Raw genomic sequence first — 24,468 nt, forward strand, 5'->3', positions numbered from 1 at the left:
ATGAAAAAACATACAAAAATGTTGACAAGCTTCTTGGAGATAACAAGTGTAGAAATTTAGAACTAACTGTAAGCTGCAAAATTTTGTGTGTGTGTGGGCACTGAAAAATCTGCTTTACATTTCAACATTTCCTTGCACGTTTTGTTATTGAAATGCTAATTCAGACTATTGCCAGTGATATAGAAGACATTATGAGTGGATATTGCAAGACTGAAAAGTCAAGGAGGAAGTTGCTTCAAGTTCAGCGCTCTAGGCCCACGTGTTTTATGGGTTGATAACAGGTGAAATCAGTGATCTCCTAATGGCTTTATTTAGGACTTTCCATTTCCCTCCTATTTACAGAGCACAACATGGATGTTGCTGTTGAGTTCCAACATAGCATGCAACAGTGGGTCCTAATTGCTATAGCATTTATTGTGCACCAGAACCAAGAGGGGAGTTGTCTCATTTTGTTCACAGCTCAGTTCCATTTCTTATCTCTGAAGTGTATATATGTAAGGGGTAACCTAGGACTTAAAGTTGCTATCTTGAGAACTGGCATCTTGAGAACTAATGTAACTTGAGACATGCATGTCTTCTGGGGGAGAAATGAATTGACCTTCCTGAAAGAGAATATAGTTCAACCTAACTAACTGTGCATTCATTTTGCATAATTTGTCCTTTGCACATTTTATTAAATTAGGGGCCGGACATTTGGCTTGCACATTCAAATTCTCAGACCCGTATTTTCCCAGTTCTGCCTTTTGGCACTTTTGTTTTCAAAACATTTTTTGAAAAAGATTCCTTTCTGGTGCATTTCCAAGATGCCCTTTGGGGTCAATTAGCACCTAGTAATATTTTTCTAAGCAGCCACTAGAGGTTCTCAACTAGTGTGTACTTAGGCATGTTTTACTTGACAAGTCTTCTGAACAAGTTTTATGTTTTAAAGAAACAATACCCCTTCACATTCTCCACTGAACACTGAGCTGAAGGTGTGTTCCTGCATTCTTTTCACTGCAGACCCTTCCAGCTAGTGAGATTGTAGAACTAGCCACATTGACTTTGTCTACTGCTGTCACTGAACTTCAAGTATCACTAAGATGTGAAACTACAAAGGGTATAAAGGATGATGTGAGCCAATGAGCCGGTTGTGCCTACTTACCTTTGAAGGGCTATTTAGGATGACTAAAATATATTGGGGTTTTTTTAAAAAAATTATTTTAATTTTATAGTGGTTTGCATACAAAATTCGTGTATGTATTTCATTTCCAGCAAGTAGATTCTGCCTCATGACAACCCTTTGTTTGCAGTGTAAAAATGTGCTCCACATTACTTTGAGTGTTCAGAAGCAGATCATCAGGTCTGTTCCCCAAGTGCCTCTCTAGGGTGTGAACTGTCAATTTTCTGACACTTAACTGTTTACACCACCCAGGGACTTCAGAGTATATACCTGAGTAATGCTTTGACAAATCTAGACTGCCTTTTTGAAGTGAGGATTAACTCTTTTTAATTTTCCTTTTCCCCTTTTTTTATTAATTAGCTTAAATGAATGTTTACAGAGACTTTGGATTTCCATTCATTCATTGTTGTACTTTTTTCCCTGCCCAACCTCCCCCTGCCCAGTTCCCTCTTCTCTTTGAAAAGTAAAAGAAAAATTCTTTTCATTGTTATACAATCCCTCTCCCCAAGTCCACTCCACTATGCAGCCTTTGTTCTGGACTACTTTCATGACAATAATATTTAATCATATATCCCTTTTAAAAAGTTATTTCTCTTGTCTGTTTCAATGCAGTATGCATAATTTATCCCCTTTCTCAATCTCCCCTTAACCCCTATGGCAGTCTTCTTTTATAACAGTGCCATTATGCAGTATTTGTCATTTTGTGACTGAGCTATTTCACTCAGCATAATGTCCTACAGTCACCCATTTTGTATATTGCATGAGTTCCTTGTTTTTCAATGCAGTGTAGTATTCCATTGTGTGAATATACCACAACTTCTCTATCCATTCGTTTGTTGATGGGCACTTAGATTGTTTCCAACTCTTTGCTATTGTGAACAAAGCCACGATAAATATGGATATGCATGAGAATTAGCTCTTAATATCATGTTGTTGTTGTTGTTGTTGTTATGTGCTGACGAGTCGCCTGCAACTCATAGCGACCCTATGTACAATAGCCCTAAACCCTGCTCTATCCTTTGCCAACCTGTCTCTGACACACCTATTCCCTTAATCCTAGTCACTGAATCAATCCACCTCCTAGAGGGTCTTCCTCTCCTCCCAAACATGATGTCCCTCTCTAAGGATTGCTCCCTTCTTGCAACATGTCCAAAGTATGTCATATAGAACTTCAGAATCTTTGCCTTCAAGGAGCAGACTGATTCCACTCTCTCCAAGACAAACCTGTTTGTTCTCCTAGCAGTCCATGGCATATTAAATACTCTTCTCCAGCACCACACACAGAAGAGCAATGATGTCTGTTTGGAGACTAAGGTGCACCTGATCCAGATGATGGCCTTCACAATTAGGTGCTATGCACCAGAAAGCTAGACAATGCCTAGGGATGATGGAAGGAGAATTGATGCCTTTGAGTTGTGGTGCTTAATATTATATGTATTTTTTAATTTCTGTTATGTGCTGTTGAATCAAAGCCGACTCCTAGCTGATACTATAGCAGGTTTTTAGAGACTGTAATCTTTCTCAGAGCAGCTGATGCATTTGAACCGCATTCTTTAAGGTTGGTGGCATAACTTCTTACCATTAGGCCACACAGCTCCTAAAAAGGAGTACTGTTGCCACAGTCAAATGCTTACTGCTAACCAAGAGATCAGGGATTTGAACTCAGTAGTTGGTTGCTCCAGTAGGAGAGCTCTGGTGGCCTACTGGTAAGGAGCTGTAGTGACAACCCTAAAGCACAGTTTTAACTCACTGGCTGCTCTGCAGGAGAAAGATGGGCAGGCACCTCCTGTGTAATTTACTGCCTCTTAAAATCCACTGGAGGGTCAGCTGTGGGTGGTTTCTGACTTCATGGTACATAGCAACAAGATGCTCCAGTAGGGAGCCCTGGTGCCTTAGTAGTAAGGAGTTGTGCTGCCAATGGAAGGCACGCAGTTTGAATCCATGAGAGAAAAATGAATGTAATTAATTGCCGCAAATGATGGTAAAAAAGGTATTTCTAAGCACGGTCGTCAATTAAAAGTGTGCAGCAACGTGTTAGTAGCCTCTGAAAAATCTGCTGGAGGGTCGGCTATGAGTCACTTCCAACTCAGTGGTACATAACAGTTGCTCCAAAAGAAAAGATATGGCAGTCTGCTTCTGTAAAGATTTACAGCCTTGTAAACAATGCTGGACAATTCTACCCTATCCCAGAGGGTCTCCAGGAGTCCCAAGTTCTCAACTGCAGTTGTTTTTTAATGGTCTTTGTTGTGGATAGCTTCAAATCACAATGATCATCTAAGTACTACTTTCATTGTGATAGTCTTTTACACTCAACTTCTCAGAGGCATTGAGATCAGGCTGGATAACTAATTGTCTGCACATTGACTCCCCATGTAGCTCATGGATCATGTACCTGCCTCTCTACACTGTGGCCCATCAGATTCCACAGATGTTTCTCTCCACCCCCCAACCCTTATTGGGTGTAGTCAGGCATCATTTCCAAAGAAGTCTTATTTACTCTCATAGGCCTTCGGTATAACAAAGGATATTGGGTACTTAGGGAGGCTTTTTCCAGTGTTCCTTTAAAGTCTAAGTTTTTGATGAGACTGACAATAGTATCTGCTATGAAATTTTGGATACTCAACCCACCCCCACTTTTGATATCAAGTAAAAAAAATGTTTATTCTTTACTAGGTTTGGTATTCATATTTGCCTTCCCATCAGAGAAAATTAGGTAACACAATGGATTGATACGGTGACTGTAGCAATGGGCTCAAGCGTGTCTCAGATTATGGGGATGGCATAGGATAGGGAACTGGTTAGATCTGCTTTTCATGGAATTGTTTCACAGAGCTCTGTTGGCCTAGTGGACAGAAAGTGGTGCTACCAGGCCAAAGGTGGGTGATTTTAATCTGTGGCCCTCAGCCCTGGTTTTGTTTGTGGTCAAACATTCTTCTATGTGGTATAGCACTGGTCTGTCAATTTGCTGTACAGAGGTAAACAGTGGTTGCTGTGAAGCTAAACACTGTGACACTGATGTGCCAAATGTGATAATGGTTACCCATGGTAGACAGTGTTCTGTGAATCTCCTGTATTAAAACAGGCTTGGAAGCAGGAGTGGCATCCACTTCCAAAATAGCTTACCTCTGGAAACTCTATGAACTTAGAGAAATGATGAAAGTTATAGAAGTGTTCAGGTCTTTTAGGGTCGCTAGGAGATGTCTAGGACTTGATGGTACTTAACATTTGCCTTTCCAGTGGTTCCAGACAAGCACATTAAAAGGCAGGAGTGACAAGGAAAAGCCACTTGTAAATGATTACCTTAACCTCCTTGACTAGTAAATATACAATTGACACGTTACCATTCTTTTAATCAAAACACTTAGTGGTTTTGTAAACTGACAATGGGCAGTCTTCTCCCTTGAAAATCCATTGGCTATGACCTGGTTCCTACTCAATGGCTATGAGCTTGAGGGTTTGGGGATATTACCATGATCAGATCTACATTTGGAGAAGCAAACACTGACTGACACTACTGAATAGCCTAGGGAGCACTGGCAGTCTAGTGGTAAAGAACTGCTGGGCTGCACTGCCAAACCAAAGACACATGGTTCAAATCCACCAGACGCTTCCCAGGAGAAAAATGGGTAATAAACTCCCATGCAATTTACTGACTCTAAAAACCTGCTAGAGGGTCAGCTGTCAGTCAGTTCTGACTCCATAGCCCACAACAACTGGAAACCTTGTGTTTCTAGATAAAGTCACTTTAATTCAAATCCTAAACCATCACAACTACTTCATTCTGAAGCAGCTAAAACCATAGTCATTTCTACCACAGGGTAGGAAAATATATTTATAATAGAGAAGATATGACAGGACTAAGGGAGGGAAAAAAATGTCTCCACACCAAGAGTTTGCATGAACACATTTATTGCGAATAGCTCTATGGATAAGCATATCAGATATATATAAACACTATACAGAGTTGCAAGGTGTCTCCCTAAACCACAAACAAGACGTTTATGAGGAAAAAGAGTATAACAGTATTTACAAAGGAAGACAAAGCCAAAGCAACTCAAAGCAGATCTGTGAAGCAGAAATAGCAAAAGTAACAAATTTTTGAAACTCTAAATTTTTACTGACCAAGTGACTATGTCCGATACCAAATTAAATGTGGAAGTCACACACATGCACACACACTTACCACAGAGATACACATACATTCAAAAAAAGACCCACAAAAATCGTTCCATCATGGATTTTTCTTAACAGCAGCAAAAATTGGCGATTAGAAGGTAAGTGATGTGTTTGTACACATACACTCAAAAAGTCCTTCCAAGTACAATACTGAATAAAACTGGTTATCTGTAAACTATGTAGGAGTGTAAAAAGGTTGCATATTTGTTATGCTGTACTGTGACTACTTGTACCTGTGACTATTTGTATGTACTTATGTGTGTGAGATTTACCACTCATTTATTCAGCAAGTGTAACATCTACGCGGTATATACTCTGCTGGCAGCTTCTAAACCTAATATGCAAATAGAGTGATGATAGCATTTCCCCCCCCCCACCCCCAAATCATCTTTCCCTTCCACAATTCTGAACGATTATGATTTAAGTTACCTGAAAATAAAATGGTGACAGACGGCTGGAGAAACAACTGCCTATAGAGTGCACTGTTATCATAAGGAACAAAAGCCACACTGCATTACTAGATTAGGCTGGAAACCAGGGGAGTCTACAGGAACTGCTCAAATCCATGCCCTAACCTGTGGCTGGAGTGACTGGCACTTCAGCCACCACATTCACTCTTCAGCACCACTCATGAGGGGGTGGGAATAATAAGAACCCCTCCATCCCTTTGGTTGATAAGCAAGGGAAACAAGATTAGAAGTCAACTCGGTTTTTTAGCAATGTTAGTTTCAGCAACACTATAAGCTGGCTCAAAGATAGAAGTACATGCTCAAAGATTTCAAAACCGAGTGGCAGAAAAACTTTAGGTGCATATTCCACTACTTCAAAAATTGCACATTAAATGCAAAGCTATATTTTTTCACAGTTACACACAACGGGTACATCGATAATCACATGTACACAAGTACACAAAGGTGTGCACACAAATATGTGCACCATACATACATACACACCATTTGCACACTTACACATGCACTCATACCCACCTGTGGCTATGATGAGGTTTGTCAGTGATGGCCCAACAAGCCAAACTTTGTGTGCCATTACTTAACAAAGCTCTAAGTAAGCTTCAAGACCTTATTACCTATCCTTTGTGGTCCCCACCTGTTAGTATCATGTTCTCAAAGGTCCAGGTTCCTAAAATCGTAATTCAGTTTCTATCAGAGACAAGCCAAAAATAAAAAAAGGGGGGGGAGCTTGCTCTGATTTTTTTCCCCCTTCCAATTGGTGACGTCTTATACAGGCTCGTTTTCCAAACGTAAACAAGACCTTATAAGAGGTTCCTTTTGGCTTAAGTTCTAATCCAAATCTTATACATCAAGTTCTTGAATATGGGAAACTGACCTCTTTACAGGAGCCCAAAGCATAAAATGGGAGTGCATGATGGGGAGAGGTCCAGAAAAGTGGGGGGAAGAGTGGGTGGGTACAAGGAGGGGGAGTGAGGCAGAAAAGGAGATATTTGTTGAAGAACTTTACTGTTTTTAGGGGAGGAAAAGGGATATGGTTCAAAACAAAAAAAATGTTTGCAAATAATTGATTTGCAAGCAGAACATCCTAATTTTATAGATGAATAGACAAGCTATTCCTTAGTTCTGCCTTTATAGTGTTGAAATGTTCTATCAAGATAACATGTTAGCTCATATTTGATGCAGACAGAATGTTGTAGTTTTGTGAATGAGCAATGCTTGAGACAATCTGTCCTTTAGTTCTGCCTTGAAAATATTGTAAATGCCTGTCAGGGTATCACTTCAGTTGACCCTGAATTCCTTGTGTCAAGAAATGTTCTGTACTTCTCAGAAAAGAAATCCCAGCTCATACTTACTATCTGATGAGCATCATTTTCTTTTTTCTCTATTTACTTGTCTCAATGTTTTTTTTTAAATCTAAAGAGTATCTATGATTAAATTGATATCAGCCACCTTATCCTAAAAAACTTTTTTTTCTCCTTTCAAGGAGAATGAAAAAAGTTATGAAGAGCTCATATTTCATAGCATGTGTTTCCTTTCAAAGAGAAAACTCAAAGAAGGAAATCGGAAAACAAAACCAAAACACAGTATGAATGTCCTTAATGCAAAATTGATTCCAAAATGCAGCAGTGTGAATGATCAGTGTAGCCTGGACCATCCAACCGCCAGCATCAATGTGGAGGCTTGTAGACAAAATTGGTTGTTCTCCATTCAGAGGCTTGTTGAATTTCTTGTAGTCAGATCTGGAGTAGTCACAAGATGAGATTCCAAAATCACTTTCCTTCGAATTCTGTATCTTTGCAGCAACATAATTACTCTGGGGGGGGGAAAGAAGGGTGGGGGTATAGAAAGCAAAAAATTACTCTTAACATTGAAGTGTGAATAGCTTTCACCTCTACTCTGCTATGCTTAAGATCAAACCAAACTAGTCATTTTTAAGATATTACGAAGATGGCCTTGATATGAAGGATGAAATATTTGACTACAAACCAAAAGGCTGGCAGATTGAAGCCAGACATAGGTGCTTTGGAAGACAGACTCTAGTGATCTGTTTCCAAAAGGCAACAACCTATGAAACCCCAAGGAGCAGTTATGCTGTGTACACATACAGTCATCATGAATTGGAATCAACTCAATGGCAACTAAGAGCAGCCTTGGCATGGAACTCTGACAGCAGCCTGTGATGGCCACTAGCACAAGCCAAGTGAAAACACAAGGGCAGCTACTCCTTTTGACCCCAGGTGGCCACTCTGGACATCTCTGGTGCTTAACAGTTTTGCACTTGCTTGAACTGTTTAGACTTCTTCTGGTAGGGTCAGCAAGTGAGCCAAGCATTGGACAAAGGGATTTTGTTTGTTTTCCCTTCTAGATCCTCAATTACGCCTTCATCAGGTAATGTGGCACAAAGCAAAGGATTTAAGCACAGCTTTGGTAATAAGTCTACAGCCTCAATGTGTAAATTTCTTCTAAAACAGAAGCCATTATGTGCAAACGAATGGTCAATGAAATACCAAACTGTCTAACAAAAAGAGGTCCCGATATCACTCCCTTGGCCTTCTGCTGCTTTTGAGTGCATATATAAGACAGGGTGGGGATCAGGCACATGGAAGAGAATGCATTGGACTGAAGAAGAAATGGGAATAAATGGTCAGCACAGTGATTATGAGATGCCACTTTAAACTTTAAGATCAGTCCACATCCAACAACCAAGTATTCTACTTGCTGACTGGAAATAATCAAGGAATAACACCACTCAATCTAGGCTGCAGGTAATAGACCTTGGATTTGACTGGCAATACAGAGTTTAATTATTTTGTCAACTAAGGTCTTAAAAATATCACACACACAGCCAAATTAAGCATCAAAAGCCCCCTACTCCCCTCTCTACCTATTTGTGGCTATTAGTTATAAGTCACTCTATTATGTCCATGTCTTCACATTAAAAGCCAACAAATAACTGTCTTTAAGCAGTAAAGATTGTTCTCTTGTTACCGATAACTTTAGGAAAGTGTGGATGTCATGTGCTTAGTTTTACTTTGGGTGAAAGTTGTCTAATCTAAAACCCAAACCAGGTTTTCAAGCTGCTCCATGAGAGAAAAATGAGGCAATATGTTTCTGTACATCCTATTGGGGAAGCCTGATGCTATCCTTTAGGATCACCAGAAGTCAGAAGTGACTGACTTGCAGCAAGTCTGGTTTGTATTTTCATATATGCAAATAGCAGGCATGTGCTTTAGAGACATTTCATATTGTCCTATATCACACCTCACACTTTGTATATATCTTTTCCAGAAACATACACATTATGCTCCATGTCACTACTCTGTGTCTACTTGTGCCAACTTTGAAAATCAGACGCTTCTGTCACTGACTTGTCTTCCTTTTGACAGAAGCTCCATTAAAACTGAGATTACTCATGCTTCTATTGCTTCTCTACACCACCAACTATCGAATGAACACAGGTTTATTTTACAATAGGTATTGGTCAATTCTTGATTAACCAAGCCAGGACTAGGGAGAAAATGTCATCCAAAACAGGATAATCCAAAAAGAATTTAACTTGCTTTGGAAATGCATTATGGGAACCTGAGCCACAGATTTGCCTTTATAATCCTGTTTTACTTAAGGCCAGTATTAAAATGAATTTGCATTCCCTGAGCACATTCCAAAGAGCAGTGTAAAGAAGTAACTGAGAAGTTTGCTGGACAGCTGAATTAAAACACAGGCACTGTTTGTCTGCAAAATGAGTATCAGTGAGCTGCCCACCATACCTTAGACCTTTCTCCTATTCACTTTGGTACCACTGGATCACCAAAACCAGAAATGGTGATGATTTTCTCTTTCTAAAGTAGTGTTCCAATTTGATACTAATAGGTTATAAATAATTGCATACAATAGTATGTCCTTATTTTCCAATTAATCAAAGATCTTTTAAAATTAGTTAATTCTACTCCTTTCAATGGGATGTATACCCTTCAAGTAATTTTTCTCTGAAATATGGGGGCGGGGGGGGGAAACAATCTGTATAAACTCTGATGGGTCAAAATATTTCCCTACTCCTTGCCCCCCCCACCAAAACTTGCCAAGTATCATTTTCTTCTCAAAAATAAATGAGGTAAGTGTTTTTGCTTCAATCCGTACAATGATATAAACCTGAACATTAATTTTAATATACAAATAAAGCACACATGACTTCCATATCCCTGAAAATTTGTAGGGTGAGCCAAAGAGGCAGGTCCTCCAGGGCATTCCAGACCTCTTTATATGAATCATAAAGGCATGTTTATTACAAGTTGAAATCCAAAACAGCAATGGTTCCCCTGCCCAGAGAAATGGAAAACTAACATACCTAGTCATTCTCTCATTCCCTTTCCACTTTCCCCAATCTTATTGCATTAGTTGACTTTTCAAGTCTAATTTTCCTAGAACTTAAAAAAGATATGCTCAAGTTCTTCTGAAGGTTCCTTAATGAAAAATGCTAGCCCAGCAATCAATTGGCAATGATCCAAGCAGGGGTAGCCAAGTAAAGCTCAAAAGCAAACAAACTACAGTTAGAAGAGAAATACATGCATACACCCCAAAGGAGAACAGTGTGAGGATGCAATTGTATTCATATTGCTTCTAGTTTATATGCAGGGGAGCTTGGTTTTCCCTCAACAATCAACTTTGTTCTTCCACAGTTTTTAAATAAATAATAACAGATGATTCCCTGGGGCCTGATCGACCACTGCTTCTCTGGACAATAATAACCAGACCATATTATGTGCTCCTTCTGAGATCAAAAGAGCAAATGAGCTTCTTCTCAAGGTGGCAACAGTTTTTCACAGGGTATTCAAAGGACCTGCTTTACAAGGGACAAAAAGAAATCTTGTTAGTTTCTACTAGCTCAAAGGCAAAAAAGCTCCACCTGTTAATCTCCATCAGCTCAAAGGTCAGCTCAATTGTTTCATATCTGCTCTTTCCTAGCAGGAGAAGAGGTCACATATGCATGTACATTACAGGCCTGAATATCTGAACACAAACTCTCTGAGGCTCAGCAACAGGATTTTCATCCCAGGTCAGTTTCTCTACTTCTCAAAGCACACTCGGGCCACTTCACTCTGCTGCCTAGTTACTGCAAACTTGAACACCGTGCGTTACTAGAATTCTAATATAAAACTGTCTCCAATTTATAAAAGGGTCATATTCCAAAGTTCACAGTTTAATTGCAACTCAGCACAAATTGTGTCATAGTGACGGTTTTGATAAATAAGTGGTAGTTAGCTTTGTAGGCTAGTCTACAAATGCCTATATTTAGCCCACACTGTTCCTGAATTAACAGTGGTATTCTTTTTTAATCCGCCCCCCCTCCACCTCCCATCATTTCTGTGAAAAGCCATACTTGAAGTTTCAATTTGGACTTCAAAACAATAAATAAATAAGTCTCTCTTCTAGCCATGGCAATTGGAATAGTGTCCCCTAAACTTAAGTAGCTGGGATACATGGAGGGTAGGATGGGAGCCTGGGAAGGTGAAGACGGGTTTGGTATGCCTTCAAGGCTGAAGGCAAATTTATTAAAGGCAAGAGTTAAGTCACATTTACTGGACAGATTTGTAAGAGCACCATCGGTGCATATGTGAATTATTCTCAAGATGACTTTGAGAGATGAGACTTCACTAACCTTCTCACTAAGTTTCAGGTCTACACTTGGAAAATTAGTATTCACAAGAAGGTATATCATGTAAGTTGTGAAAATGAACTAAAGTGACAATTTATGGATAAATTAGATACTCAGTATATCCAGAAGCTTCGGCGAGCATCAAACATATTGTGGTCAATCCAACCATGTAAATCACTCAAAACAGCAGCCTAGATGCTTCTGTGCCCGAAAGTGAGAGAATAATCAGCAGAGCCCTGGACCTGCAGAACAACAGATCTATGTGGGGAAGACCGAGTCTGCTAGCTCTGCACCATTAGGATATAGGGATACAGGTTAGGAAAATGCCACATCTGGGGAAATAAGCCCTCTGTGGGTGGGCTCCTAAGAGCTCCCAGAGTATACCTCATCTTCTCAGCCTGACAGACTGGGAAAGAGCAGAGTTTCCTGAAACAGGGTGCAAGCCTGGTAGACAGCATGTAAAGGTGACTCAGAATACACCTAATAAGGAAAGGGTATTGGGAAGCTAGGGGAAAATCAGCGATCATGTTCTTGTTTCACTGGCTATATAATGGATATATTTTCCATTAATGGTAAAAAAAAAAAATCCAATCTCGAGCCAGAGGACTAAACCAAGGCAAAAAAGCCCCCAACCCACTGAGGATAAAGTCCCTTTTGACTCGTAGTGACCCTTATAGGAGAGGGTAGAACAACCCAATAGGGATGTTATTATTATTTGTTTGCTTACAAAGTTCATATACATTGTGTTTCACACTATTCTTCATTCATACTGTATTTCATACAATTATTCCCATGTATTATGTTTTATAAAATTAATCACCATTGGACCTTGTCCATCATTACTCTGTCTTTTCACCAGTATTTCCTTCCCTCTCACCTTCACCCACCAAACCGTGCAACCCTGTGGTTTTGCCCCTACCTATCCTCACCTCTTTGCTCCCACCCCTTCCCCCCTTGAGTTCCCATACATGTTTTACTAGGTTCCTTTACGGAGGCAGGCTGCCTCATCTTTTTCTCCAGAAAAGTTGAAAAGTATACTCAAAGAGAATGCAAGCCTAAAATAAGATATATGTCTATATTTTAAGAGGTAGAGAAAAAAAACCCTCCACAAACTTTAGAAATGCCTGTTGATCAAGTGTTCAGTCAGCATTTCCAAAAGAGGGCAATGTAAAACTTATAGCATCATAAAACCAAGAACCAATGCAGAATCACTAGAGTACATATTTTAAGTTCATATGGCAAGCACATGACCATAGCAATGTTATCAATAGCTTTAAAATTAGCAATCCAATAGCTATGGTACAAATTGAATGTATTGTAATGGATCCAGTTCAATATAAGTAGAATTTAAAACAAACAAACAAATAAACCCAAAACTCTTGTTTCTTATTTAGGATCAAGTCGTGTTTTCCAGTAAAATTATCTTTCCCATCTAAGAGGCCGGCAGCACCTCCCAGACACAACATACTGCAGGCTTTAATTAAGCATTTTACAAAAGCTATTTTCCAATACTGCCAATGAAATGTCTGGGCTATTTTTATATCGTCTTAAAGCACTAAAAAGGTGCTAAACCAAATGAATTTCATTTTAAATGAGGATTTTTATGTCTTAAGGAGTGGATTTGATTTTTCAAGCCTTCTCAAAGCTCCTTGCCTGACTGCCAAAAGCAAGTTTATTTTTTAAAGAAATGAAGAGCATCTATTTCTGCAGCCCTTTTCCATCCACCTGTCCTACTTGATTCTATTTCCCCCACTGTGATGTTTTAGAATATAGCTATTTTATGCATAAGACATTAAAAGGTCCCTTTTATCCCCCTAGAACTTGCATATGTCACTGGAGTATCAGGAAAACTAAGGAAATCTAACTTCTGTTAAGGATCATTAACTGATTTTACTTTTCTTACCTTTAAATGGTTTTTTTGGGATCCAGATAGACATATACACCATGTTTAGGAGGTAAAGACTGATTAACTCCTGCCCAGAAGATATTTAAAATATTTGTTTCCAGCACAGGTGAACCCATTGTATTCTAATAAAAGCCAGAGCAAACAGGTGACTGTAATGAAAATTGCCTACACCTTGGGAGATGGTCCATAGTGGTAAATAACATTCTGAATAACTTACTTACAATATTTGCTACTATCAAATGAAAGGAAATTTTACATTTTCTTCTATGTCTTGGCCAATATAACAATCTTTTATCAATAAAGGGAGAGGGGAGAAGCCCAGATTAAACACCTGCTTACAAGGCTACATGGCATGCTGGGTGAATGACTGGATTGAAATCAGATGTGTGAGTGGGATCTTCTGCTTTGCTACTTACCTTTCTGACCTCAGGCCAAATTCTGAGCACCAATTTCAGTTCCTCACCTGCTAACATGGGTCAGTACCTACTGACCAACAGTAAAATAAAACATTTTTAAAAAGTAAAGGTATTTTGCAAACTGAAAAGCATTCATTATACAACTGGAAAGCATTCTCTCGTTGAATAAATTAGCAGTCTTTGGAAAATCATGCATACTCTTTCCACACTGGCTACCCACACTAATTTCAACCAGGAATTTTAGAGAAGGACCTTCTTAAGAGGTCTGAGTTGATTCCCAAACAGCTCCCTGACAATAATAACAACTCTGAAATATGTTAATCCATGTGTAGCAGTTAGGTAGAGGAACGGTGGCAGATCTCCTTGGAGTTTTTATGCATGTGTGACATTCTGGATGCTTCAGAGATTGTTCCTTGTTTAAAGTAGATGTTTTGGCTAGTGGCAGAGAAAGTTTCTACCCTGAAAGCACCATGCTTAAAAAATATCATGAATGCAAATGGATCATGATTACAAACAAATTTTGTTAACTTTGAGATCTTTTCTGTAATTTATATAGGTCAAAAGGTCCTTACTCCGAAGGGCTGTCATATTTTGAAGGGTTGGAAGCTGACTAAAATAAGTGGCCTAACAAACAAAAGGAATTTCTGCTATAAGGAGTTTTTCATCTAGTAGTTTATAACATGTAAACATAATACAATGAAAACAGGTTGCCATCAACAATTTCTAGTAACAAATTTTGTCTGTAGTATACTGATTTAAAGCATACACAGTACTGCCTTCATGTGTATAACATTGTCTACAAATAAGTTAAAAATTATAGGGGTTTTATATTTCTTAAACCACAAAAGCCATCATGACATTAATTAACTTGGCTGATCCGTTTCTCTCACCCTTTCTAAGAGCTGCCCTGTTCATCCTCTTCTCTTCTGAAGGTAAAATCAGTGGGGGTTTCACTCAGAACACCTGGAGTTGTTTCAAACTGACTTTCACATTAGATAAAGAAGCAAAAGTTTATGCATGGGCCAAAAGCCAGGCTCAACTACATAAGAGACTATATTATCTTCATTTCTAGTATCTCTAGTCCACGTCTTTTAAATGTGGTCTCGGATCCTCAATATTTTAAAATTACTTCATTTTTAAAAAGTTCAAGTCTGGGCTCTAAATCTTTGCTTCTAATTGACTTAAACAATTGTCCTTAAAGTATTTGCTCATATGTAGGTAAATGACATATTATTTTGGTACTAGATCAGAAAAGCTGTTTTACTGCCTTAAAGACTCATGTCTCTTAAAATATAAATACATGAGTGTCTGAAACAATGTGAATATAGGTATGTGTGAAACACAATGTACATGAATGATACACAATACAAATTTTGTATGCAACAAATATAAAGTGGAGGAAAAGAATAGAGTTCCAATCATTAAGAACAGACCATGAAAATTACATTGAAAGAATCCAATTGAAAAGTGGGATTTTGAGGACAGAAAAATTTTAGCTGTGTGGTTTTAAATGCACTGACAGTAACAAAAATAGCTGTATGTTATTATGTCAGATTCTGCTGTACATGCATTTTCCATAAATTCAAAATACAGTCTCAAATGCCCATCTTCTGATAAACAGTGTTCTTCTGTCAAAGCATTTTGTTTCCTAACATGACCTTTCCCTCACCCACCTCTCCCTTTCTAATGGCAGGAAGGTGAGAGCTAGATTAGTGGAAATTATTCCAAAGCTTTGTAGTAAAAAAAAAACCAAATAAAAACAGACTAAACAACAAACCAACAAAACCCAATGTGATGAGAACCACTCAGCCTGTTCCTAACAATCCATGGACAATAGTTTATCAGAGCAATTTACAACAAACTAGTAACTAAATTCATTCTCTGCAAAGGGTTTTCCACATTTCTCCCCAGTTCTCTCTATATACCTCAGGAAATTATGTGCATGAATCACTTCAGGGCCAATCTTCTTGCAAGAAATTAAATCAGTAATTTCAAACTGTTGAAACTTCACCTCAGTGTTAATCCAATAACACCATTAAAAACCCCTTAGAATTGTCAAATGCTTTAGTGTCCCAAAGTGCTTCCTCATTCACTCTTCTCCCTTTATCTTCCCAGTGAGATACAACTATAGTCACTTAAAGTTGGCATTTTTCTCAGTAAACAATACATTTATAAAGTGCTAAATCTCAAAAATAACGATGAAGTCCTTTGAAGTTATTTATAAATCAGTAACTTATTAAATCAAGATAATTCTGGGGAAGTGAGGGTTCATTTCAGAAACAGAATGATTTCACTTTTTTGAGGGGGTATAAATCTTTGCATAAACAAATATTAGAGAATTTAAAAGTATGGATAAACTTTCACCAAAGGACAAACTTATCAAAATCAGACTTTTCTCAAAGTGCCATAAGAACACAGGGAGCTTTATATCACCTGTATCCTTATAAGGGGTGCAGGCTCAAAGGGCTTGAGACCCATTTTCAGGTGTATTTTGTAGACTAAAACTGCTAGATTCCTGAAAAGCTGATCATGAAATCTGTTCTTGGAAAGAAAATGTATTGCAAATATATGGTTATAACAGTAATGGTGGCCATGGGGCATGTTGTATGTGTGTGTTCACAATTTAAAGGAGAGTGTGTGATTGTGAGTGTGTGTGTGTGTGTGTGTGTTTTCACAATTTTTAAAAGTGCTGAATTGAATCTTTTGGCAAGCTACAGCATCCTTTTGTCAGTTTAATGATCACTCTTTAATGTGTCCGTGCAGCAAATGTGAGGTTTTTTGTAAAACAAGTTTTCTATAGCAGGGGGAAGAAGGGAGGAGGGGCTACACCTGCAGTAAATAGGGAGCTTGTTAGGTGACTGTTGTGATCAGTCCCCAACTTGTTCTGCCTGATCAAGCACAGTGGGCAGAGATCCAATCACAAAAGCATTCCACAAAGCAAGCAAAGCAAAAATCTTCACTAAACTGACTACTGGAATGAAAACTGCTGGGGTCTATCCATTCCCTGCACTGGGAAAACAGCACAGTCTACTGCAGGGAGAGAAGGCAGTTGAGACTATGGAGACATCACCCTCCAGGATCATTTCTTGAGAATGTCTCCAGACATGCTGATGGCAACCTTGCACAATGTACACAGTAAATTCCCTTTAAGCTTGACAGCCTGTACTCTCTGCTTTGTTTCTTCCTCTGGTAAAGTAACCCTTTAGAAATTGGCCACTGTTCCAGGGTAGGATGCCTTTGGCTCAGGTCTCCTGCCAACTCTGCTATCTTGCTTTTACCCAATAGACTCAAAGACATGCCAATTAGATGTTTTAAATACCCTGTAAAGCTTTCAAACAAAATTCATATCTATTATCAACTTGTTACCACACTTTTTGGGGGGAGAAGGAGGGTCTAATGAAGAAAATGAGGCACAGCAAAGATGGCTTGCTTGTCTCTACTAGTGATAACAGAAACGGAATGCTCAAGGTTTCTGGCAATTTATCCTGTAGAAAACCAAAACAAACCAACACCAAAGCACATTGCACAACCAAATATCCTCCAAGAGATCACCTGCTGTTTGGGATTATTTACCTTTTTTTCTCTCTCTAGACATTGAGGTTTACCTTTCTTGGACAAACCACAATGTGAGATGCCTTTAAAAGCTGAAACTTGTTGCTTAATGTTTCGTGTTCTTCTCAAATATTTGCACCTATGTAATTATGAACTCACAAAGAAAAGCAGATTTTCATTTCAACTTTGAAAGTGAATGGATGAGGCTACATTTGAGATGTCCTGCTTTGCATTATTATGGATGCTTAAAGGCATCCTCATGCTACATGTTCTTGAGTTTTAACCACTCTCAAATAGTGGTGGTGGTTGGTATTGGATGCAGTCAGTTTCTTTCAACTCATACAGAGAAGATCCATGTTTTGATCACCTTTTTTTTCTGGAGAAAAAACTCTATGTTTAAAGTTTTTGCAAAGACCACAAGGTATTTATTGCATGAAGCACAATAACTAAATTCAACCCAAACAGCACCAGTTAATGACACATTAACTCACTTATTCCTAACCCTGTAGAGATAAGCAGCACAACGAATGCAATGCCCATTAACTTTTAGGGAAATAAACCCTCACAATACCCACCTCTTTTGGGAGAGTGGAACTTCTTGTTGGCGAAGTCCATTCGCACATAGGTGTCATTGTCGTCGTCGTCATCATCATCTTCTGGCTCCGGAGGCCTGGGCACTGGGCGGCGGCGAGGTGGTGGAGGGGGTGCGCGGGCTGCAGCCCCCCTTGCCCGATTGTCACCTCTGTCAGGGCCCGCTGGTGGATACTGGGCTTCGAGGTTCCAGCTACCAGGGATGCTTTGGAAGCCTCTGATGGCTTCCGCGGCAGCCGCTGCCGCAGCATTATCAACAGGTAGAATCCAGTGGGCGGAGGCGGAGTCAAAGCCCGAAACAGCTTCCCAGCCCGAAGCAGAGGCGCCCATGCCTGGGGCTGCTGCCAGGGCAGAGGCTGCAGCTAAGGCGCGACCCACCGCTAAAGGTGGAGCTGCAGCGGCAGAGCCAGAGGCGGCCGCGCCCGCACCCGAGCCGGCGCCCGCAGAAAGATGTCGGTCGAGGCTGTCAGTTGGAAAAGCAGAGACAGCGCTTCTGGTGCCTGTAAAGACCCCTTGAGATCGGCTTCGGGGGCGTCGTCTTTCTTCCTCCTCTTCCTGGAGCAGCCTGGCTACAGGTGGCGGTTCAGAGCAGCGGCTAGGGGAGAGCGAAACGTCCATGCAGCACTCAGAGAACGGGTCGACCACGTAGATTCGACCCGTTTTTGCATCGTAGCGAATGGCACGGTCCCCTAAAGGCACGGCGGGTGTCATTGCGGGGTGGAAAATCACTTCGATGTAGCCGCGCGCTTCATAAGCGTTGCCACCTGTGGCACTGAGAGGCAGAAGAGGAAGTGACCACCTAGCACCGTCTGGAGATAGGGGAGTGGCACCTGGAATAGCTCGTAAAAGATTTATGAGGTCGTTTGCTGGATTTCGCAGTGGCTGTCCAAGCTCAACGTTCACATAATGAGAACAAGCTGACCATCTGGGGTCAATCACTATGCCCCACGAATCTGGCAGTCCTTGAGTAAAGGGGACTGGCGCACTGCTAGCTCTTTTAGTGAAGTCAATGTTGACGTAGTCACTAGAGCTGTCAGCTTCTCTCTGCTCATGTGTGGGCTTTTCTGGTTTGGACTTGAATTTCTGTCCTTTTACAATGAAAAAAAGCCGGCTGGGTCTCTTAGTCTTGTTCTTTGAAGATCCCTCATCTGCGGGCTTTGCGGGTGACCTCCTATCTCCAGGCTTCGAAAATGACCGTTGGTCTGAAGGCGCATCTTTGGGGCCCCAGTTAAGCGAGGCTTCTTTGCCTGCACCCCTCCCCAGGAACTTTCCAGGTAGCATTGGCACATACTCCCTGTGTTCACTCTGTCCCAACTGGGAGCTCCGGAAAGGGTTTGGCAGAGAGAAGTAGGAGCTCCAACTTTTAGAAGAAGAGCCACCTTGAGGATTTCTGGGGTTTTTTGGAATTGCACCAGCTCCAGGAGCCATAAACATGTAATCACTCTCACTGTCATTGTCCTTTGAAGCATCCTCTTTGTTAGCCTCAGGTGTTTTGGGGGGACTCGGTGCAGGTGGAGGGCTCACTCTGGGAAACATCATCATGTACCCTCTGGAATCTTCAAAGGGTGACCGGGAATGGCGTTTTGAAACAGAGGCATTTTGGGGGGCCATTGGCATATAATCACTGGAGCATGCCAGAGAGGCTGCAACCCCTGGCCTCATTGGCACATATGGGTCATCCTCATCCTCATCAAGAGCTCTGGCTCTGTGGTGGCATCGAGCTGCACCTTCTGGGGTCTCTGCTTCTTTGACATCTTTAGTTTCTTTGCGTTCTTTTGTGGCTCCTCTGTCTGCACAAAAGTAAAGTCGGAACCTGCCTCCAGATTTCCCTTTCCCACCAGTTGCTCCAGGAGCTGGAGGTGGGGGTGGAGGTGGTGGCATTTGCTGTTGCTTGCTTTGAGTTAATTTGCCAAAGTAAGATTTTTTCTTCAGGGATTTTCCATGGTCATCACTGCCATCAGAGCCTTTTCCACTACCTGATCCCTTGCCACCTCCAGAGTCCTTGCCACCTCCAGGCCCCTGGCCACCACCTGAGCCTTGGCCACCTCCAGCCCCCTGGCCGCTGCCTGAGCCCTGGCCACCTGCAGTGCCCTGACCACTTCCAGAGCACTGGTTTCCTCTTGCACCCTGACCTCCAGATCCCTGGCCACCGCCTGAGCCCTGACCACCTCCAGAGCCTTGGCCACCTCCAGAGCCCTGGCCCCCACCGGAGCACTGGTTTCCTCCTGAGCCCTGGCTACTGGAGCCCTGGCCACTTGAGCCCTGGCCACCTCCTGAGCCCTGGCCATTTCCTGACCCCCAGTTGTTCATGGGCATGTAGTCGCCTCCATTTCCTTCCTGACTTTCATTGCCCTGAGGATTGCCTTCCTCCCCAGAGTTACCAGAACCAGATGCTTCAGAAGACAGGCAAGCGCCATCGTTGGGGGCGGCTGCAGGGGCAAGCATTGGGCCAACTGTTAAGTAGCGAAAACAGTTGGCTGGCACTGACAGTGCTCTCCGGGACCTGCGCATTCTGCTCAGGTGTTTTCTTCTTCGCCTGGAGGGGCGTATCCGTTCGCTGTAGGAGATATAACGCCTGGTAAGGTGCCTTAGGTCTTCCCTGTCGCGGAGGGCCCCCAGGTTGCGAAAGTTAAGCCTGGACCTTAGGAACCAGCCACGGAGCCGGACGGGCTGCGGGTTCATGTGCCTCCTAGCGGACAGCAGGGTTAACAGGTGGGTGCCAATGAAGCGGCAGCGGACTCTATATTCATCTGCACACAGGGCTCTCATCTTCGCCAGAAACAGCTCATGCATGTTTTTGGCTACCACACAGTCCTCGACCTGCATCCACAGTTCTCCTGGGCCAGTGACAGTGGATCGGCCAACTTCCAAAAAGAAATACTGCTCCGAGTGCCCGCAGCGACGGATGCTCAGGAGCTGCACCACCAGGCTAGCCACTTCAGTGTTGAGCCTCACAAACAGAACCTCCTCGTCAGTCAGGCAAAGCCGGAACACGCCGCTCAGCTCTTTTCTCTGCCCCAGCCCCTTGGGTTTGATGACTACCTGCCACACATCTTTGTAGAAGGGTGGCTCCACCGCCGCTGCGGCCGCCAGCGCGCCCCCCTGCTGCCCGGGCTGCGCGCCCAGCGTGCCGCGGCGGTGGCGGCGCTTGCTCTCGAGGATGAGGCGGCTGAGCAGCAAGTACCAGCTCTCCTGCTCCGACGCGTTCTCGGCCACCATTGCAAAGTACTCGTCCTGGGTGAAAAGGGCAATGAGGTATGGGTACCTGGCGTCGGCTCGCTGGCTGACCGAGAAGCACTCGTACAGGGTGATCACTCGTCGCGGTGGGATGAGCGCGGGCACCGCGGCGCCCGAGGCTGCCGCTGCAACTGCAGCCTCCGCGGCGAGGACACTGTGCCGGAACTTCCTGGCATTTTCATAGTATTCCAGCCGCGCCGGGGCGTCAGCGGTCTCGAGTTTAAGCACGAAGTAGCGTCGGTGCCCATGCTTGTGCTTCCGCAGGTAGCCGCGTTTGCAGACTTCATCCCCGACGGGCAAGTCTTCTTCCTCGGAGTCCGAGCATGGCCGAGAGCCAGTGGCCAGCGAGAGCCACATGGCTCTCGGACAAGACAACCCGGTCCCAATGAGTGCGGTCCGGGTTCCGGAAGAAGGAACCCGGGTGGTCGCCGCTGCTGGTGGAGCTGCTGCTGCTGCTCTCAGACTCCTTGTCGCTTGGTCGCGAGCGAAGGAGCTACTCGCCATGGTGATGCACCGTGGTTTTAAGGTGAGCGAGAGGGAGGAGGGGGGCTTAGGGAAGGGAGGGGGAAGAGGCCGTCTACCCCGTCCCTTCTCCCGCCCGTCCCAGCCCCCTCCCGCCAGAGCCCGCGCCCCCGCCCACTTCACTCTGAGCGGCGGCGGGCAAAACAACACGTGACTGCTGCCTCACGAGGAGGGCGCTGTGGCTGCTGCTACCAGCTCACTGGAGGGGCGCAGGCCACCGGCTATGTAGGTGTAAGAGGAAGTAGGAGGGTAGCTGACCTGGGTAGAAGGGCCACCTCTATCAGGGGTGAGACTCTCATGAAGAATTCGGGGCAGGGGCCACAGGCCGAGGAGTAGGAGGTAGCTGATAACTTGGAGGAGGCAGGACGCCCTGACCACACAGTTTTTAACAAGTATTCCACGAGGAGGACACGAGCGGGATGGGAGCGGGTGAGTTGGGCCGTTGGAGCGTGCAACTTCACCCTCGCGCCGGGCGGGGGCGCCACCGCGCGGGTGCGATTGGTCAAAAGGAACATCTCGATCTCCTGCGCTGTGCTGCCCGGGCCCCTGGACGGTTTGTTTATTTGGGAAGTAGGAGCCAGGTGAAACTTATACAAGGCCCCAATTGGTTGGGATGAGAGCCAATGGGCGGGTCTGACAGAAGGTGGCCCGTTGGTCTTTAGTTTGGGAGTGGGAGTGGGAGGGGTAGTGGAGGGGCGAGGGGGAGTGGCTCCGGGCCTGGAGCGTGAAGTGGAGTTGGCTGTGTGGTTGTGGAGCGTTGCAGCGTAAACAACCCTCCACACCTCCACGAGGAGCTGTTTATAGTTGCGCTAAACACTTGGCAGATCTCAGAGCCATGATGACCCAAGGGGGTGCGGGTGAGCCGGAACCCTCTTTCACCACCCACACCTTGTCCCTGACAGAAAGTCTTTATTCTTGTCATAGTCAAACCTACTCCGTCAGGTCGCGAATGACTTGGGAAGAAGTATCTGCACGCCATCGAAAGCGTGCAAAGGACCCTGGCCCTCAGACCTGCTGCCAACTGTGGGACATCCACTTCTAAGTCCACTCTGATCCTGACAAAAAAGGCTGCTACTTCCAGCCACATGAAATGAACAAAAAGTGATATTCAAACTGAACTTGATCTTTGAAACACAGGATCGCAAAACTTGGTCTTCTGATTAATGATGATGCCCCTGAAATCGCAAATTTGGGGGTCCTGAAAAGTATACAGTCATGTTGGAAAAAAAAAAAACGGATTTGGCTTTCTGAAATACACCTATGTTAAACTGTCGTGATATTTCCCCGTGGGAGATCTTGTAAAGACACCTTCAAAAGACTCTCCGAATATTTCATTTCCCTTCCTTTGAGCGAGCGGAAAAACTTTAGGAAAAGACTAGTTTGTACCTAAAACAAAGGACCGTGCCGGATACGTGTCCTAGAATAAATCCCACATTCCTCGCGTCAAGATCTTTGCTGAATTTCAGTCAACAGCTTGACCCCACAAAACTAAGAAATACTGGCTCCCCCTCCCTTGTTTCTGGAAAAACTGCTAGTGTTAAGTGGACGCTCCTGAAATCTGTTTTTCTCTCATACATTCTGTCTTTTACTAGAATTTCTGCCATCTGTGAGTAGACATGGTCATGTCTATGTTTTTGGTTTTGGGTTGTTATAAATACCACTTTTATAAACCAAAACTGACATAGGGTTGGGGGAACTAAGAAAAGAGGAGATAAATAATGTATGCTATATTGAAATAGATTAAAGAGAGAACTGTTTCAAAGGGTCAAGACTATGTTTTAACTGTCAAAGAATTGATCATAATTGCAAAGGGGAGTTTTGGGGACGTGCGGAAAAGGGAGACTGGTGTGTCTAAGAGAATGATAAATCAGTTCACTCTTACCCTAGGTTAGAGGCTGCAAAGGGTATTTACTTAAAAAATCTAACGGGAAACTAGGCAATAAATACATCATAGAATAGACCTCATCCTTGCCCCCTTAAGAATGGATTCTGTTAGAAAGATAGCAATGACTCCTTTTAAAAAATGCTCCCACTGAGGCAGAACGGCTATTAGTTTTCGTTGTCCCCAAAATATCGTAGGTAAACCAGAAGCTCCGTCATTAAGATTCCCTCTACTGCCAGCTGGTTTAGCAACACGGTATATTCACAGGTGCTTTGAGCAGCCATAGTTCCTGAAAGGAACTAGAGACCAAGTTGTAGATGTTCACAGTGCTGACTAGGGCTGCTAGCTAGTTTCAGCCATTTAGTAGCTGCTTAAGACAGACCCAATATTTATAGCCAAAATGATCGTGAAAAAATAATTTAGGCTTTTTATTATAGGTGACATTAAGACATTTTTTAAGACTTTACAAAACAGGATTTTTCTGTAGATAACAACATGAAAACAGATAGGATGATGCATTTGAAGGTGTTTGAATAAAAACATGACATTTTAAAATGTGCTGAAAAGCATTATCATACACATTGAATAAAATTTGTAAAAGATTGAAGAGAAAATTTAAAAGTTCTCACATCCATTTGTTAGCCCATGTGGAGTTTTGCACCGGGTAGGAGCCATAAAATGTAATTTTGTAATTAAATAACGTTCTGTAGCCATTTCACTTAATATTACAAAATAGCATTTCCCCATATTATTGGGGATTAGCCTAACATCATCTAAAATACAATTTAATAATCCATGTGGCTAGTGTGTAGTAATGTACTCAATCATCCCTTTATTTTGAGGTATTTAAATTGTTATTTCAATCTTACAAATAATACTGCAATAAAAATATAGCTTTTTATAT

At 42.5% G+C, this 24,468-nt stretch overlaps 1 protein-coding gene across 1 annotated transcript; it reads right to left on the reverse strand.

Moving 5' to 3' along the window:
* Positions 1 to 17,878: 17,878 nt before the first annotated feature.
* On the reverse strand, positions 17,879 to 21,664 carry IRS4 (insulin receptor substrate 4). Its single transcript, XM_006889950.1, has one exon. The coding sequence runs from the start codon at positions 21,662 to 21,664 to the stop codon at positions 17,879 to 17,881; it is 3,786 nt and encodes a 1,261-aa protein (XP_006890012.1).
* Between the last annotated feature and the right edge of the window lie 2,804 nt (positions 21,665 to 24,468).

The sequence above is a fragment of the Elephantulus edwardii genome, unplaced genomic scaffold, assembly GCF_000299155.1.
Source record: "Elephantulus edwardii isolate Elephantulus edwardi_28Jun2011 unplaced genomic scaffold, EleEdw1.0 scaffold00083, whole genome shotgun sequence".
Classification (NCBI taxonomy): Eukaryota; Metazoa; Chordata; class Mammalia; order Macroscelidea; family Macroscelididae; genus Elephantulus; species Elephantulus edwardii.